Source organism: Haliaeetus albicilla, chromosome 4 (assembly GCF_947461875.1).
Source record: "Haliaeetus albicilla chromosome 4, bHalAlb1.1, whole genome shotgun sequence".
Taxonomy (NCBI): Eukaryota; Metazoa; Chordata; class Aves; order Accipitriformes; family Accipitridae; genus Haliaeetus; species Haliaeetus albicilla.
The window spans coordinates 19,322,980-19,342,407 of NC_091486.1; the positions used below are offsets into that span (position 1 = coordinate 19,322,980).

The window sequence follows — 19,428 nt, forward strand, 5'->3', positions numbered from 1 at the left end:
GACTATTGGTGATTTTGTTGCTGTTGTTGCTTTTTGTTTGGTTGGTTTGGTTTTCCTGTTTGGTTTTCCTCTTTGGTTTGGCGGGGGGATGTTGTTTTAATTTCTTTTTTTTTTAATCTGTCCTTTTTCAAATCTACTGTAACCTAAAGTAGAAGCAACTGAGAGTTTGTTACATGGTAATTATACTATAATTATAGGTCTGATTTTTAAGTCAGTTGAGAGTTTTAGAGAAAGCAAGTTTTAACCTCTCACCTAAGAAGATCAACAGGAGATACAATTTGCCTTTGAAGTAGAGTTATTAACTTCGAAGCCCGAAGTTGGTGGTACACACTTGTCCAAACACAGGCAACATCCAACTGCTGAACACCAAATAGAAATTCCCTGTTTCTTCATACATGAAGGACTTGGGTTTATTTACACTCCTACCTATTCTAAATGTGGAAACAGTAACAAAAAACCCCACTGTTGAGGAAAATTACCTTGTGGAAAAATGGCTTTTAAAAAAACCAGTACATCATGCCTTGAGAACTTCATCTATGTGAATACAGAAATGTCTTTAAACTGTTTCAGATTGTCTGATTTGATTAAAAATAAATCTAAACTGTAGTGTAAATAGCACAAGGAAGGGAGAGGTCGCAATGAAAATTAGGTTTTGGTTCTCTCTGCTTTTGCATGGTGACTGGTAGAAGAGAGAGACTGAGCCAGCTTCAGGAAACAAAGTTCTCATCTACCAAGATCTTTGAAAGGCCAAACCCTTTGTATTTATCTAATCTACACTATCTGTCATTATTGTGCTTTTGTTGCTATCCATCAATATTAGCTGATATGTATGTCAGTGAAAACACATAAGAAAAATTTCTAAGCACAAACCATTCCTAAAAACAAACAAAACCAAAAAAAAGTATAGACTTTTGGGGGTAGAATACATTCTAAATTACATGCCATAAGTATACATTATGCAATTGTATCAGGTTCAGTTTTCACAATCCACTGTGAAATGCAAGAGAACATGATCTTCTTGTGTGCCTGGAGAATACAATAGACTTTACAGTTCTGTCAAGGGTGCAGAGGAATGTTCTCTTCCTCAGAGCAGGAAATTAGCAGACATCAAAATACATGACTTTTCATTATAGGAAAAAAAGAATTAAAGAGATTAGAGAGAATATATGCACTTTGCCATGTAGTTCCAAAAGGATATTACTGCTGTTACATTTATGGAATGGATGGATCTTTAGCTTTAAGCAAGTTGTGCAATTTCAGGATCGCTGTATAAAAGAATGCCATATGTAATCAATCAGAGTTCCAGAAATAGGTTGCTTACAGCATTCATCCATTAACTCATTTCCTTGAAAAGTAAAAGGATCATAAATAGAAGAAAATCCAGACATCAAATCTCATGTGCTGTCTTAAAAAAAGGTGGGAGAGGGGTTATAAAATAAGCTCTAGGGTATGCCAAAGCATGAGAAATTTGCTAAGATTCATCAAATCATGTGAAAGCAATGATAAAAACACATGCCAAAATGGAAAATGAAGAAAGAACAATAAAAGTATATTAAAAATGCATTCAATTTTACAATCTTTATTCAAGGTTAAATAACTCCTTTTTTACAGAAACAAGTTGAGGCATTTACCTGTTTCTTTCAAATAGACTAAGATAAAAATTGCCTCTTTTTTTTTGTTTTTAGATTGTGTGTGATAAGTTTTGTGGGGCAATAACTCCCTTATGCCCACTGCAAAACAAACCTTGAATTTCTGTATAAAGGCAGACATTACATGGAGAGTATTGCACTTGACATCTGAGTCTCGTATCGCAGACTCATTACCCACTAGTTATATTACAAAACAAAGTTGAATGCAATCTGGACATATACAATACAGGTTAACATGCAACTTTTATAAATCAAATGAAAAATTATCCATTTAACGTACATTACTGAAATTACCATTCTACAGGGTGTAAAAGATACACAAATACCATAAAATTGCTAATGATTATTCTTTTATTCAGTTTAACTCTTCAGTGAATAGAAGTATTACTATTAAAAAAAATGTTTTGGCCACTCTCAAGGTCCAGCCTCAGGTCAAAACAATATTCATGAAAACAGCAGAAAGACTTTTTCATCCCACTCACCACACACAAACCCACTCATAATTTGGTGGAGAAAAAAAAAGAAAAAGATGAAATTTGGTACAAATGCTACACAATAAAAATAATATAGTTAAAAAAAAGATGAACACCACTCTTGTTTCTAGGGTGAATGCCAAGTGAGATCTTGAAAGTTCTTGAAATCTGGGAGTTTAGTCAAAATTCATGATATAAATTAATGCTGTTAAAAGGACGGCTCGTATGAATGAGCCTAGTTCTTTGATATCCCTCAGTAATAGAGACCTTCCTCACCAAGACCACCTATTTTCTCTCTTCTGATGAATTCTTAATTATTTGAGTGATTTCCATCCTGATGATTTTGAAGATGCACAGAACATTTTAGTACAGTCAGTCACAGCAGGGAAATTGCAAAACATACTGCCTGATTTCTGTACATCTTTCATAAATTGGAGAGAGATTGCTAGGAGAAGTAATTGGACTGTAAACATTGTCTATATACCAAATGGGATCTTTGCTGATGATCAGAAGATGCAAGTGATGGGAAAAGCGCGAGTAGCTTTGTGAAATGAAATCTCCTGTAGGAACAGGGAATGTAGGCCACCAAGCGTTTGACAGGAAATGTGAACACCACTTTGTTGATAATGTTTGAATACTAAAATGTATTTCAATATTGAAATGGGTGACTTGCAGAAGAAAGTCTTTCAACCCTAATATTGAGTAGCAGAATCAGCCTTCTCAGAAACAGAACTTAAAAGGTATTTAATAAACAGTATAGAATTTTATTACTTTAAAAGTAATAAAAATATTTTCATTTCTTCCAGGAAAGTTTGTCATTTGATGACTTCTACATGAAAAACAAAAGAGTAACAGATAATTTACACGGCCTAAATCCAGAGTTCCCTAGTTCCTTAGGCAATCCTGACCCAAGTGGAATCTGAGACAGAATCCAGGGGTCAGCTTTGCCTCCCATGAGTTTATCCATGTGCCAGGGAAACAGGATTTGGTCCCACATGTAAGTTGCACTGACATATGTGGAAGTCCAGTGGTTGGAAGGGCTGCAGATGCAAGCCTTTGTCTGTGCACAGTTTCCACTATGAGAGATGCAGGAATACTGAAGAGTACAGATGTGAACCTGTAATTAATCTGTTCCAGTTTAATGACAGCCATCATTTCGTTCACACTGCAATAATTTTGTATGTAATATGTGATTATAGCATCACCTTCTTTCCAAAGGCATCTGATACTGTTTATTTCTCTTCGCACAGAAATATATACTATAGGTTCTAATCCACTAATAGACAGTATTAACCAGTTTGTTTAAACAAAACAATCTTTGTAAACCAAAACTAATAGTTTCACTGAAACTAGATCCTCATCTGTAGCCATTGACTCCAGTAGGCTTTGGATCAGGCCCTAAAACAGGCATGGGTCAGAGCTAGCTAATATATCAGTCTCGCATCCAGGAGTTGTAGAGGATACAGAGACTAAAGTTGCACAGACTTTGTAAATATTTATTACAAAATGGACATCAAGTTTTTTAGATCAAATATATGATTTACCATAGGGAATGTACATAATTGTTTGTCTGTGACTGTGTCGATGTACCTTTGATTTCTAGGTCTTCTTTTGTAAGTACATTCATATGTACATTTGGACCATCTGTTCCAGAATACTAAAAAATGCGGAGGAAAAGTTATATTAAAGAGTAAAGTATATTATTGTTCGCTTAAAATAGTCCAATGTTGTAATTGTTTATGCCAGCATGTTAACTGATTTGGGGGGGCTTTTTATTTCCTAGTGCTATGCATGATAACAGCATTACAATTTAAAAATTTATGGCAAGTCATTACTAACTAGCTAAAACTGAGATTAAAAATACTCACTAACATAATGGAAATTAATATGAAGTGGAATCCATAGATCTATTTGTTGCTTCGTTTGGAAAAAAAAACCCAACAAACCAAAAAAAAACCAAAAAACCAAATCAGCCCAAAAGAGCTGAATACATTATTTCACACATGAATACATGGTTTGGCTGCTGGGCATTGAAAGAACTTCACAATTTTGGATATATCAGCAAAAGACTACTGTCTTTGTGTGTGATACTGGGTCTTTGCGTGTGAACTTTTCCCGCATGTAAAGGGCTCCTGCAACTGTTCATGCAACGGTCCAGCATGTGAGGTTTATTTTGAGTGCCTAAACAGGATGTAAATGGTGAAATGGAGTTCTGGTAATCCTCTGGTTTAAAGTTTCTTTACTGGGGTTTCTAATTTACAAATATTTCTCTTTTGCTCTGGGTCCTCTCTACTAGAATTTAAAGGAAAGGGGAGGGGAAGAAAAGGCAGTCTATGCCTAGAACAGAAAACAACTCTGCAAGTGAATAAGGGCTTGATTTAGCTTTCCCTGAGATAACCCCAGGGACTGTGTTCTTAAACAACACCAAACAGCAACAACGACAAGGAAATAGGGAAACAGGACAAGAAAGAAGAGTTAGAGAGGAGATGTTTCTGTATACCTTAGATGCACAGAAGATAGGCAATAGCACTCCTTGTTTCTGATGAAAAACTATTTAGTCACACAGGTGATATGAGGAACCTCTAACCTCAGTAGTTTAAGCAGCATTCATGAAAAGAATATTTTTTTAAATTTAAACCAGCCCACCAAACAGACTGGTACAAATACATTCCTAAACACAAATATATGGGATTGTGTGTATGAACAAAGTAGTATAGAGCTCATTGTATATACCTAATTTCACAAAAATAGGCTTACACATGATAATTTTTAATCCTCAGTATTAATGAGAAAATTAAAAATATTTGTGATGCTATTTTTTTAAGATGGGGTGCCTTAATATTAAAGGGGGAGGTTTAATATTTCTGCTAACCTTTACCAGTAATGTGTTATCTATAGTTTTCCCAACACAAGATATATTTTCTCTAACAGAATGATTATACCACTGCAATGTGCAAACAAATATCACATAATCAGCTGAGAAGAAACAAGTGGGTTTAGATTTTCTGCCAGTCAAACTAAGTTTGTAGTGTCGGAGGTGCTAACAGAAATCTGCAGCCATGGCCCCTTTTTGCTTTTCTTGGTTCTTGTAAGTTACATTTTTAAAAGTGGTTGTTGAGCCTCTGTACAGTGGATTTGTTTCCTAAAAAAAAACCAAACAAAAACAGAAGAAATGGGAGTCACGCAATGTTTAACTCATCTTGCCACTGCTTCATCTGCGAGCAGATGTAGTTGCACAGAACTGCCTTGAGCGTACCTCTTCAGCAAAGGGATCATTTTGGTCCATGATTCCTGACCCCGCATTATGATATAGGTCGTACATGCACCAGCTAGTACCACTCTGCTTCCTAATGTGCAAAAGATGATTTGTACTCTATTTCATGAGGAAGTCGGGCCAGACATCTGCCTGGCCCAGCGACGTGTTCCCAACAGCAGGCAACGCAGGCTGCCCGTGGAAAAGCTGACACACATTTCACAAAGCTCTTGGGTCAGAGGGGATGTCCTCCTTCTGGGGATTTGTCTGTAGACATTTTGAACCCATGCAAACTTTTATCATCCAGAATATCTTTGGAAATAAATCATATGCCCTAAGCAGGTGTTGTCTAATGATATCTTCTGGCTTCTTTGGAGCCTGCTATCTCACTGTGCTTGCTTGGGAAAAGTCAGTGAACAGATGTCCCCTCTTCAATTTCCCCAGTCATAATTTTATAGACCAGTAACACACCCTCCTCCCACCGTTTCTTTTCCCTAGTGAGGACTTCTGGTCTATTCTTTGTACAGAAGTAATTTTGCACCTTTGGTCATCTTAGAAGAGCCTTCAGCAGCTCGCTCACATTCCAAGCCACTGAAATTCAGACTGGTCTATATGAGGCAGCACAAACCAGTCTAAGGGCAGGAACATGCTTCCCTTCGCATCTGCCTCCCGGATTAAAGTAATGCACGTCATCAAACAATACTTTATCAAATATGTCCAATATAATTTGTGTATCAAATGTTGTGGTTGGACCATTCTAAAAGCACAGATAATGTCTCAGCGGTGAGGTGTGACTTGTCACGGTCCTTGAGCCACACAGACTACCACGCGTTGGGAGAAGGGTAAGTCCCACCTGGGCTTTTAATCCTGGCCTCCCATGATTCACTTCCTATCATTTCCTCTTGCAACAGAAAGAAAATGAAAATGCTTCTATCAAGTGTATCCTTCCCTTCCCTCTTCCCACATGTAGCTCACTCGAAGGATAAGAAAACATTCTCAGGTGGCCTTGCCTGTAAGCAACTGATTTTTCCCATCTCAAAAGCTGAAAGGGCAGCAGCGTCCATTCTTGCAGAAATGTTGCGATCACAGGGCTTTGTGCGAGAATGGAGCTGGGTGAACGGCAGCGTATCGCCTGTCCTCCTGACACCCACCAGAAATGCTTACTCAACGTGCTTTTTTTCAAAGAGCCTCAGAAGTCTCAAAGCTTTTGCAGAAGAGCAAAAAATTCAAGGGCAGAAAGGAAAGAAGAAAAGGGAACATGTGGTATAAGCTTGCATTAGACATCCGCAAGCTATAGATAGAAGAGAAGGCCTGAACTTCTCTGGCCTTTTACCTACATTTTGGGCAGCTTACATTGATTGCTCCTCTGTGTGAGTGGGCTCTCATCATGACAGAGACCATCAATAACCTCTCTTTCCCAAAATGGGCTCTGTTTCTGGGAAGAGGAGTATGCCTCTGATAATTACATGGGCAGCGAACAACTTCGCTAAGGTTAATCAAAGGCGAGGTACTGATTAAAAAAACCAACTAATAATAAAATGTTATCTACACGCTTTTACATGTGGAAGAAATTAAACTAGGAGATTGAACTCCAGCTATTTTTCATCCCTAAAAAAATTGTAATTTTACTTTATAGAATACTTAATGTAGTGAAAACCTATCAGTAAAATCTATCAATTTAAAAGAACAAAACCAAGACACAGATTTTTAAAGGCAGTTGTGCATCATGCAAGCAAATTAAAGAACCTCATATAAAATCAATGCAGTTAACGTACCGTTTGCCATTTAACTTTCGATTTTTCTGCTTCAAACTTGGCCACCTCTTTTCGGTCTTGAACTGACACCAGTAATTTCCATATACAAAGTAAAACAATGCCAATGAGGAGGATAGCAAGGGTGACGCCCACCATTATCATTGGGATGTTTGGAAGCTGTGGGCAATCTGTGGAAACAAAACCAATTATGACTATCAATAAATTTTAGGCGATTAAAAACATCCAAGAGGCATGGTGGGCTTCTCATTTGCTGTGAACTGTGCATGCCTTTTCCTTCAAGTCTATGTTATTTTCCTCCTGTTAGCTTGCTAAAGGGTTTGTGAAACTGGCTGAAAAATATTGCATTAAAACGTTTAAAAATTTAATTGCTAACTTCTTCCACTGCTCTTTTACCATGTCTATTAGCAGCTGCTGGATACAGACGCAGATTCTGAAAAGAAATGTTAGAAAATAATTTTCAGATCTGTGTCGATATAATTCTAAAAACCAGGGCTGAGTTGACAAGATTATGAATTTTACAATATTACGGCTGAAGCTCTACTTCAATTAACTGATATTTAGTGTGTTGCAGAGGAAAAGATTCTAGCAAAATCTGTATCAGGGTGAAGTCACCAATGATATTGAGAAAATAGAGGAAACTGCATTTCACTCATTAAAACATAGAGGAAAAAATCCATTAGACGTGATGAAAACATTGGACTGAAGAATTTGAAGGAATTTTGCATTTCAAATTCTGCAATAAATTTTATCATACAATATTTCAGAGAGTCGAAATTAAAACTGAAGTTTTTGCTTCACCAAAATGCAAAGAAGTTCCGTTGTTTTAATATTAAAAAGTATTGTTCATGAAAGTTGGTGAACGCTAGTATTTTACAAATTTTTCTGCTGAACCATGGGTTAAGGACATTGAAAATTTCATTTCAGTCTTATTTGGCTTACATGATTGTATTTCACATTACTTTTTTTGCTTGATGTCATCATTTAACTAATTCTGAGGGGTCTGGTTTGAGCAGTGGGTTAACGGTCTGGCTACTGGTACCATCTTGAGTTTGGTTCCATAAATGAAATCAATTTCTAGAGCATTTCTGAAGGTCTCATCTCAGTTCATATCTGCATGCATTGCAGCCACCACAGCACAGTAGTTTCAAGGCCCAGGAGCAGAACAGCAGATGACAGTGAACCTGGTTATCGTAGGGTTGTTGCAGGGCCACTACACAGCGTTTAATGAACCGTGCTTTCCTTAAGATATGTCTTTCAAATTTTTTTTTTCAGGTCTACTTAAAATGCATAGTAAATGTATTTAATAAAGAGAAAATCTTACCCTTAAATTCTTGAATCTTAGGGGTGTAGTTTACAAAGGGATGCGCTTCTTTAGTACTAGCTTTGTTACAACCGTCTTTGCTGTAATAGTAACCTATACAAAACCAGACTACTGTTCTTATGGTAGAAGCTGCTTTTTTGTGCAGTGAAATCCCTTTCATTTTCACATGTATGCTACAGAAAGGCTGCACAAAGGGTTAACAAAATAAATGCCATTTGTGCCAACAGAATGAGGTTACAATTCTGCATGGCTTTCCCTAAAACTTATCTAACATTTAGCGCTGAGACACTGGGTGTGCCATGTCCATCTTCCCCGCCCCCCCCGCCCCCTGCCCCCAAAAAAGGCATTTTCTTTGCCTGGAAACTAAACTGTTTGGCAGCTGAAAAGTGGTGTCTGTTCTCTCCTGTCCTAAATTGTTAGGAGCTTTAATGAAAAATCAGTAGTGAAACAACACTAAATAAAGAAGTAATGTTAAATGAAAGGATATCAGGAGACTGGTTGAATATCTGTTAGTTATGCAAAATATTCAAAGCTTAATGATGCTGCAACATTAAATGTAATTATATTTTAGAATTTCATCAGGTATACCCAATCAGATAGTCTTTTGGAGATTTGTCCATCTATGAAATACATGTCATTTCAAAGTGAATTATAGTTTTCTCATATAATGCAAATGACATTTGGTATCATCATCTTATAATTGCACAGGGCTTTAGAAAAATGAACTTACTCTTGCAGCCCACGGATCGTTCTGCCCATCTTTCATGAAAGGCCAAGTATTTATTTTACTAATACATTAAATACGTACTCGAGGAGGTGCTCTTTTGGCTGGGCAGAGGAAAGCTACAAACACAAGGAGGTGCAGTGCTGCTTAAAAGAGCTCAGCTTCTAGATAGCTCATCCTGCCTGTGTTTTTAAATCAGATTTCATGTAGAAAAAGCAATATTCACTGCTTACCTTTCTGTTCTATGCTATGAATGACTGTCCTTCCCTGCTCATCCATAGCCAGTAGAAATGTGGTTATACATTCGTTTTCCCCCTGCAAAGAGCAGGGAATGGATTTATCCTCTGAATAATCTGCAGAGGGAGGGAAAAAAGTCATTCATCAGATCAAATGAAATTTAACACATAGTAACAAGAGAGACTGCTGGCATCGTGTCTGTCACAGCCTCGTCTGTGGATGGTAGAGAGTGAAAGATGAAAGCAGAAATTCTACTGGGTTTAACAACTTTTCCTCCAACCCAAGCTTTGTTTTGTTCTGACTTTTCACTTATATTTCCAAAGAACTGATCCACGTGTTGTCAATCTGCACCAACCGTCTAGCGCACCTTATTAATCTAGTCTACTGTGAATATCAATGAATTGGAAGTGCTTCCAAGATGCTTAACCACCAGCTGTCTAGGAAATGTAATAGTCCCCACTTATAGGACAAAGTAAACAGTATGTTCTCTTTGGTTTACAGTTCCTCCTACCATGTCTAGATTCTGTTTCAGAAAGAGATATACATACATCAAACAGCAATGGATATTGTTAAAAGGGTTCCCATTTATTTCTTCCACAATAGCCCTCTCAAAGATTAGTGTGTCCAGTACTGTCACAACAAAAAATATAGATTAATAACAGAAAACTGCAATTCTGGGATCTTTGTAATGTGATTCCAAAGGAAGCAGATAAAAAGTGACCCAAGATGATGGTCTGCCCCCATTTATTTGTCTCTCCATTTAATGTAGATCTGCACAAAAACTTAATTTTTTTTTTTCCCAGATGATTCCTAACTGGGAAACCTTTTCTGCAGAGAAAAGTTCATTCAAAGGGAACAGGGAGGCAGGAGGAAGCTGGCTGTGAGGGAAAATATAAAGCAAATAAGTCGATTGAAAATTGAGACTACAGATCCAGAGCCAGAAATGCCGTAATTTGGAGCATAACCATTATATAATATTTTTACAGAGCAAAAATGTCTGGCCTTATAACTGTGTGCAATAATACCTCTGAGGCTGAATGCCTATTATGTTTCCATATAACCCATGATTTGAACAGCACTGGAAATCTAGGTATGCTTTTCAATACATTTTTAGAAAAACTTCTTAGGTTTTATTTTTAGAGACAAGAAAATACAGTAAGCTTCTCAAACATTTCTTTAAAAATAATTGTCACTCTCCATTATTTCTTACCCATTCAAAACTCTTACTGAAATTTCATAAGCAACTGTACTAAAAACCTTAAGTCCTCAAACTTTAATATGAAGAGTAATGAAATGCAAAGTAGGAACCAGATAGGACTATGGATTTTAAAGAAACCTATGGTACATAAAGAAATAAAAGTGCTCACTTTTCTACTTTTTTCTTTTTTTTTTTCATATTGCTTATTATCATAAGATTTGATCTTATAGAAAACACTATTAAACACCATAGAAAATAAGAAAGTATAAACAGTTGACTACCTTACAGTCATTTTCTCTGCTTGTTATGAAAAGAGAATCACATCTGATTGAATTTCAATGGAAACATGCTCTTGATTTGGGATAATCTTGCATTTAAGCTGTTGCCTGTCCTTGGTGGCAGAGCAATGTGTTATCTGTCAAGGTGACAGGCAGACAAGGCTTGCTGATTTAACAAGATTTGGTTTTGTTAGAAGGAAGGGCCACAAACTGCAGACTGAGTGTACTGAATTAATGGCACTCATTGCCAGGTCACAATTCCAGTAACACTGTCACAAGTTTTGCAATATTTGTTGTTTCCCAACTCTTTTAAGCAAGCAGATCCAAAGAATATTAGCTTGGCTAAAAAAAAAAAAAAAAGAAGAAGAAGAAGAAGAAGAAGAAGAAGGAAAAGGGTAGTTGTTAGCTATTCTGAAGGCAGAGAAAAACTTGCAGGCATATTCCAAATATCATCCAGAAGGCAATAACTGCAAATATAATCATTATTTTTAAATTGTGATTCTTAATTTAAGGTCATAATTTGAGACCTAAGGGAGCTGAAATCTGATTATGTGCAAGGATGTAGAAATGAAAGCAAAGATGCCAGTTCAAGCTATTCAGAACCCAGCTTATGCTTAGTATTTTTATTTCTCTGATGTTATTTTTAGGATGAGGGATCACTAAAAGAGACTACTGCATAGATTATTCTCAGTTCATCAGCACAAAAATTTGCCTAGGTAGGTAAAATCCTGTAATTTACACGTGTGTAACTTTCTGAGTTCTGCAGTGAATCATCATACTTTCTCCACTTCTGCCTGCAGCCTAATTCCATTCATTTCAATGGTATTTGAAATCGTTGGAGTCACGCTGGAAGAAGAATTGGGTAACAGGCAAGCTGGGGCCTCAGAGAGTGAAAGACTGTTTCCTAACAGATACTTAGATAAAAGATTCAACAAAAAAAGATTAGCTGTAAATTTACATGTCATTATGCCCTTTCTTGTTTGTCTTTTGCTCAACAAAATGCTGGTTTTGAACAGTTTCGTCTCACTTTGAGTCAGAACAAGAGAGCAGCACCGATATAGAGGTTTGTTCAGGCTCCAGCATCCACTTTGTTGCCGTACTGGGAATTTGTGCAGTGTCAACACTATGTGGTAGGAAAAACTCCGTTCCTCCGGAAAGTGTAACTGTCCCTGTTGGGCTTGTGGCAGGAGCAGCCTGGTGCCCTGTGGCTGCGGTGGTGGCAGGAGCCACTTTTTAGGAATTGCGGTTCCTCCTGGGTAGCGAGTAGTGCAACAAGGGCTCCTCTTACACCCATCTGGCAAGGGGGGGATTAGCCTGATTTACTATTCAAACATTAAAAAAGGATGAAAAGAAATATTTGAAAGCGATGCCTGCCATGGAGATAAGGCCAGTGAATGTGAAGCCGTCAGCAGCCCCAGAGCTGCTGTGCCACCCCGTGCCCTGCTGGATCCCCAGCCCAGGCGGAGAGGCTGCCCGCACCGCGGCCGTGCCGGTGACCCTGCTGCGGCGGAGCAGGAAGAGAAAACCCCGGCACCACAGAACCGGAGCAGAGGAGGCGAAAGGCACAGATCAGAGGCTAAAATAGGCATTCCCAGAAAACAGGAAAATGTAAAGACTACGCCTTTTTTTTTTATTGCTCCACAGTTCCAGTCACTGTGTTGCAACATACACATGCAAAAGAGAAAGTAAATCTTTAAAGTGCTAATATTTTATTTAACCTAGAGCTATTTCTAGTTTTCATAAATCCTTGAAGCATTAAAGAAACTGAAATATAAACCAGAAAGAAGCAGTATGCTACCATATGAAGTTGCTCGATAAACTGTCTTAAATATTATGTGGTGGTCTAGTTATACCACTTTCAAATTATTTTTTTTTTTGTTTAGGTAATAGAGTTTTGATTTTAGGATTTTTTTATTATTATTATGATGAAGACTTTTTTTCCTCTTGATGCTACCTCCATGCCAAAACAAACCCTTTGAGCTATTACACAAGCATTTAAGATGAAACACAGTTTGCAACAGCTTTTTTTTTGGTTTGGTTTTTTTTTTGAGGGGTTATTGTGGAAGCAGTTACCCAGCCTTCACTACAGCAGTTGCTGTAACTGCTGCAAATAAATTTTAAATCTAAAGAAGTAGCTGACAGTCCCAATCAGGGAAGCACAGGACATGAAAAAAAGGAAATAAGCAGGAACAGGAGATGATGTTGTCATGCTCATATTCCTGTGACCTCTGTGTACATAAACAGAGCTATATAAATGACTGTTTCTGCTTTTGATTAGTATTCATTATATTTGAAAGTAGAATGTCTTATATATTCCTAGCTACAAATATCTGCCATCTGGCAAAAGCAACCTGAAAACTTTACTAACGACAGAGATACAATAAAAGTGCTTTGAAGCTTGTAAAGACATTTTTTTTTGTTTATAAACAAATACTGATGTCTAGAAAGGCAAAGCATAATAATAATTTCAATAAAAATACAAAATTAGAGTTAGTTTTCCTTACAAGGGCAATATTTGCAACTTTTAAGTGCTGTATTATGGAGTAAAGTCATCAAAAACAAAAAATGGAGCTTTGTTGGAAAGATGTACATCAGTGAAATTTCTGCATGCATGCAGCTCTGGATGGGCTTCCAACTTTGGAGACACAAACCGTAGATGTGCATACAGCATTCTGCATTGTCATCCTAATTCTTCCATTTGTCTTATTTAATACTTGTGGTACATATGTGATGTGGATATATGTACCTATGTTCTGCCTCACCTAACAATTGCATTTTGCCATAGGATTGGGACTAGAATTGCAATTAGAATAAATACAGACTGCCTACTAAACAGGCAAGCACCTTCCTCTACAGGAAAGAAAAAGATACACTATTTCATTTTAAGTTATATTTTTTTTTCTGAGAGTACTATTTTATTCAAAGTTAATTCCTATTCCAGAAATACCTATTGTTGGGGGGCAGTTTTTAATTAAAGCAAGCAACTGAAAGTTGTGCTTAGCCTTTAGACTACTAGAAATGTCTTTGCCACAGGTAAAAGGGCTGTATCTAGTTGCCAACTGTAATCAAGAGTCTGCATAAGGACTGGAGTCAGGTTTTGCATTTGTATGGTAAAAGAAGCCATGCTGGAACTCACGGTACAGGCGTGACTTAAACTCAGGGCCTTTCATCAGCCATTGATTTGCAGGGACTGGTATTTATTAAATTCTATACTTTCTTACATAAACTGCTTAGAAAGTAGGCATGATCCAGTGAGTTAATTAACCTGGAAGGGTAATACCAGCCCTGATCTGCATTTCCTACTTACCACAGAAGAACCATAGACAGACAGGAATCGCCTTATGAGCCATAACATAATTCCACGGCAGAAAAACAAGGCTACTTTCAAATATAAAATTGCTGAAAGTGGAAACTATCACTAATCACGCACACACAGAAAAGGAAGACGGAGTATACAAACCCTTTGTGGTGCTGATAGTTGCATCAACCAATTTGCATTTGTCACTGCATTCTCCCGGTGACTTGTCATTGGAAGCCAAGTGACATTCCACACAGCTCCTGCAGAAAATAATTCAGCAGCTCATCAATCTCTGCCTGTCACAAGGCAACAACATAAAAGCCAGTATGTATGCATCTGCATTTTAAAAAGAAGCTAAACAAAAGGTCTTGTGCTATGGATACAGTAGTTCTTGGAAATATGATAGGTATTGCCACCAAAAAAAAAAAAGACCCAACCAAAAAAAAACCCCCACCTGAATAAAGGTATTGTGGATAAGCTCTCTCTCATCCTCTTTTCTCTCCCAGCTTATTAGCTACCAGACAGAACCCCAGGCAACATTATTCATGTAGGTCTATCAAAGACATGCGGTTACTCACACATAACATTCATTTTCAAAAATAAATATTCTGAACTAAGCTCACGCTAAATACCAGCTGAAGGAATGCCTATCAGATGAACAATATCTGAAATCGACTTCAGAGAGATCAAGCTGGGGCACCTACTATAAGTCTTCCTTTGTTGAAAGTCTATTGAATAATGTATTAAAACACTATTCAGGTGTCTCAACAGATGTATCTTGAATGTGATTACTTGTCTCAGGAATCGCTTACTTAGATCCTAATTATATTAATGCAATTTATTGGAAAATTATTTACTTTATTTAATGGTGGAATGACTGAAATATTATTTAAAAACAGAGTCTAAACCAATTCCTTTAGAAGTCTCTGAAAATCTTCCCAGAAAGTCAATGAGGATTTTAATAAATCCAGAGTTTATTCATGGAAAAAGGCAACAACGAGCAGAATTCATATATGAAAATTTTTGATGCAAAAATGTATCTTGCTGATTCTTCACAAATACTTTCATCCAGATCAAGGGGCTGAGACTCTGAGAAGCAGCCTGAAGGACCGACTGCTTAAAGAAAAGAAAAGAGAAGAACTGCAACAAAACATCCCCCCCAAACTGGCCATCTCTTCTTGCACCGAGTTACGTATATCCATGGGAATATGCTGAGGCTGCTGAGATTATCTTCACGGGATGGAGATGACCGTATCACTCGCTCTGGAGATGGCAAATAGTAAAAGCAAGTGGGTAATGGGATAGCCTCTATCTCATGGAGGCAAATTCAGTGTTGTTGGTGGTTTTGTAATATTTGCCATGTTTCTCATACTACCACTTTTTTTCTCGGCTGCCTAGCCATTGATCTCAATCCCCTCTGACCTGGTCTTTCAGCTCTCTCGGTTACCCTACCCAGGTATTCCCAATGTTCTCTCTCTTTTGGCTTTCCCTGCCCTGCGTTTCAGCAAGGGAAGACACTGAAACAGAGAGAAAAGATCTAACACTGCATACAATATACATGTTTAAATAGGCTAATGTAATGCCCATCGTGTAACTTTATATTTATTATTCTCTGCCAAACTGGGCAAAGCAGCAGCATTGTCCTTTGTGTTTAGAAGAGTTGCATGCAGAAGTTCTCTTTACTTAAAGCTTTGAACAAACTGATAGGCTCGCTTTTGTAGGTCAAATTTAGCACTAACATAAATGACGATTTAATCACATGCCTTAGAATAGCTTCTCATCCCAGATATAGACTGCAACAGCAGGCACGAAAATACAGTGGCGGAGAGCTGGTATGGAAGAGAAATGGGCCTCAGCTCTAAATAAGTAGACATGACATCATCATGAAACATTAATGCAACCTACACTGACTCGGCGCTCAGCAAGCAAAACCAGGGTCATTAATAACATGTATTCTGTGAAGTCTAATTCAACTTCTAGCTTAAATTTCTACTGAAGACTGCTCATTTTGGACCGACTTTAGCCCTACAAGAGCTCACAATACAAGCATGAGCATGGGTGTACTTAGAGCGGTCAGCTTTATGTCACACATTTTTGGTTGCTTTTCCTATCATGCAGCATAACATACACCGTGCATCACAGCTACATAAATTTTGTATGCTCAGTGAACAGAAGACACTTCACCCTTTACAATCAATTTATCATCAACTTATACATGACATACAGCTACCCACTCATTTCATCCTCAGACTATGACCTAGTTTATCATAGTTGGGCCTCTTTAATTCAGCCAAGCTTAACTGAATTTGGACTATGGATGTGCACATGCGGAAAGCTTGAGCAGAGAGTGTGACCTTATTAATTCATATGCATGAGAACGGTGATACAAATGCCAAATTTTTCTGTGAGTCCTCAATTTTGCTGTAGCAGCTATGCTGGGATGTTTACATTCTGTACTGTGGACTGGAAGGAGGTTCATCTGGTTTTGTCTGATGTTATCGTATAAGCCCACCATTCTGATTAGTTGTACAGCCAGGGACAGCAATGGAAGTGTGATGTGTTACTTGTGCTGCTTGAAGGTGATTAAACTGTTTTCCATAAAGTCCTTTTGTACAAGAGTAATGCTGATAAATGGTTGATGTATGAGTTACGACTACCCGTCTCAAAGGACAAAGAAGCTCTTGGGTTCTGGTCTGTAAATCCAATTTACAGTAGCGGCAGCAAGCACGCTGTTGAGTCAGTATAGGAAAGAGATACCTGGATGATACAAACATCAGAGACGTAAAACCAGCACATTACCGCCTGGAAGTGCAAGGGTCACCGCAGAGAGGACATTTTTCACACGTTTGGCCTGAAGCCCCCAGATGGGTGCAAGCACATGACCCACAGATGCATTCGCCTCTCCCACTGCACAGCGTCCCATCCTCAGCAATGCAGGCGCTAGTGTCAGTTGTGCAATTACAGTATTCACCAGTCCATCCACTGTGGCACATGCATTCTCCACAGTCACAGTCACCATTGCCTGGAAAAATATTTATTATACTTCAAATCAGTCTCTTAATAGGAATCTGAATGATGGCCATTAAAATCATTCTCCTTGATAGTAGATGTTTTCCCCTCTCCAACTCTTCTCACTCTTAAACATCTTTCTTCCTCCCCTAGCATTTGCAGTTTTAAGCCAGGGGATCAAATTTTTGCTTAGACTGGCTGTAAGCCAGTGCAGCTCCATTCTCTTCACTGGAGTCCTCCACACAGATCTTATCTCCTGACAGTGCACAACCTAACGGGTAAATCCTCTTTTCATTTATAGCAGCATAATTTCAGCCTATCTGTTCAGCACAATCTCATTGCTGGTTCCTGCCAGTTTAATGCTATCCCCACTGTTTCAATATAATCACTTCTGATTTATAATGGTATAGCCCGGAAAAAAATTAGAAATACAAGTTCTCAAATTCTGATTGTATCTTACTAAGATAAACCGAGAATCATTGTGGTTACTGGGTTAAAATTATAAAAATATCAGAATTATCCTAAAAGTGATTAATTAATTAAGATTGCTATGCTTTGGTAATTATGTTAGAGTGAAATTGTACACTGGCTAACACTGGTGTATGTCAATACACTTACCTAAACTTCCTTGGAGCTACGATCATCTACAGCCTTTAAAAGTCTGACCCAGTGTGATGGTAGCTGATATGCTCCAATAAAGCCATGCCAACTTAGACTAGCTATGGAGTGGTTAAAGGCGTCTCATTTTTAAACTTGCAAACAGCCTTAAAAGTTGTTTCTTAAGTCTAAAGATCGCTCAGAAATAGCAAATAACACTTTATACAGAACTGATTGCAACTGAATACATGACGAAAACACAGATTCACAAGCTCATAGCTGAGAGTGAGATGATAAAGCTCTCAAACGCAGCTGCTAAGATAGCGTCAAGGGACTGTACCTCCACACTGGAGCCCTCTGTGTCTCACACAGGAGAAGTCATCGCATTCACAGCGCGGCCCGTACACTTTTCCGTACAGGGACGGGTGGCAAACGCACTGCCCGCAGTAGCAGTCTCCTCTGCCACTGCAGGAGCTCTGCTCTGCCGAGCCCTTGCAGGAGCTGGTGCCGAGGGAGCTCTCGTCGCATTCGCAGTGCGGCCCCACGTACCCCGGGCTGCAGACGCACACCCCGCACTCGAACGACCCTCTCCCTTTGTTGCATTTGGGGCTGTTCGCCTCCGCCTTGGCCTGACAGTTACAGTTGCACTGGGGATGAATTTCCATTTCCAGCGTGTCACTGAGCCCCACTGGTTTTATCACAATATGCCTTCTGGTTTTTTCACAGGAGGAGAGACTTACAGTCACGTTGAAAGAGACCTGGAAGAAAAAAAGGCGGCTGTTCAGAGCTGCAGCGCACGTAGCTCTGCAGGGTGCTTGGGAAGCACGTGCAGAGGACAGAACAAGAGGGTCGTAGATGCTGCCGACTTTTTTGTAACTTGTCTGGAGGAAGATTGTTTATTAAAGAGCAAACTCTCTGCCTTGGGGTCCTAAATTCTGTGGACTTCATGTCTTTTGAGAATTTGTTCTTTACTTACTGTGTCTCCCACCTTCACGTGAGAGCATTTCTTCTGATGTGGAAAAAAGGTCCCATTGTTACAGATGGCTGTGAAAGAGAGATTGAGACCTTCTGTCTCACCCAAGATCTCCAGCTCCACCTCGGACCTCAGCTCCTTAAAGGAAAAAGGCGTGAGATGAATGGAGCAATAACACCGCCGAGCGCTGCTAGTGCCCCACGCCTGCGTAATATGGACTGTAACTTAATCCCGACTTACACAGCAGTAAATTAATGGGTTTGGCACTTTATTTACAGACTTCTCTATTGCAAGAAAAATGGGGAACGAGCAAAACAAAGCCAGTGCCGACAGAACCGTCTTTCAGTGGAAAGCAATGGTGGTATCAGTTTAATATCCGCTATCACGGGGCTTATTTCCTGCCCTTGCAGGAGAATAAATTCAATGTTTTATTAAATCGTCTTTCATCACCAAGCGCTCTGCTGACTGATACAGGTTTTCCTTTAGCTCTGGTCTTACTGAGGAATGGTTTTGTGTCCCCGATTGCATTGCTAGCACTGGGCTTTTCCTGATTAGCCAACCTGTGTCAATATCGCTCCCTCTTTATCTCTCCTGGTAGAATCAAACCTCACAACCTCTCTCACGGCAGGGCAGGCTCTGAGCT

The 19,428-nt window shown here is 38.6% G+C and overlaps 1 protein-coding gene across 1 annotated transcript in view; it reads right to left on the bottom strand.

The window, feature by feature from the left end:
- Positions 1-1,397: 1,397 nt before the first annotated feature.
- Positions 1,398-19,428, bottom strand: part of ITGB6 (integrin subunit beta 6) — a 58,721-nt gene continuing 40,690 nt past the window's right edge. Inside the window, exons 12-18 of the mRNA XM_009921686.2 lie at positions 18,789-18,923; positions 18,153-18,570; positions 17,006-17,228; positions 14,369-14,466; positions 9,429-9,548; positions 7,151-7,317; positions 1,398-5,264 (exon numbers count right to left, since the gene is read on the bottom strand). Of these exons, the coding sequence (XP_009919988.1) occupies positions 5,163-5,264; positions 7,151-7,317; positions 9,429-9,548; positions 14,369-14,466; positions 17,006-17,228; positions 18,153-18,570; positions 18,789-18,923 (1,263 nt within the window). The 3' untranslated portion in view covers positions 1,398-5,162. The remainder of the gene's footprint in view (positions 5,265-7,150; positions 7,318-9,428; positions 9,549-14,368; positions 14,467-17,005; positions 17,229-18,152; positions 18,571-18,788; positions 18,924-19,428) is intronic.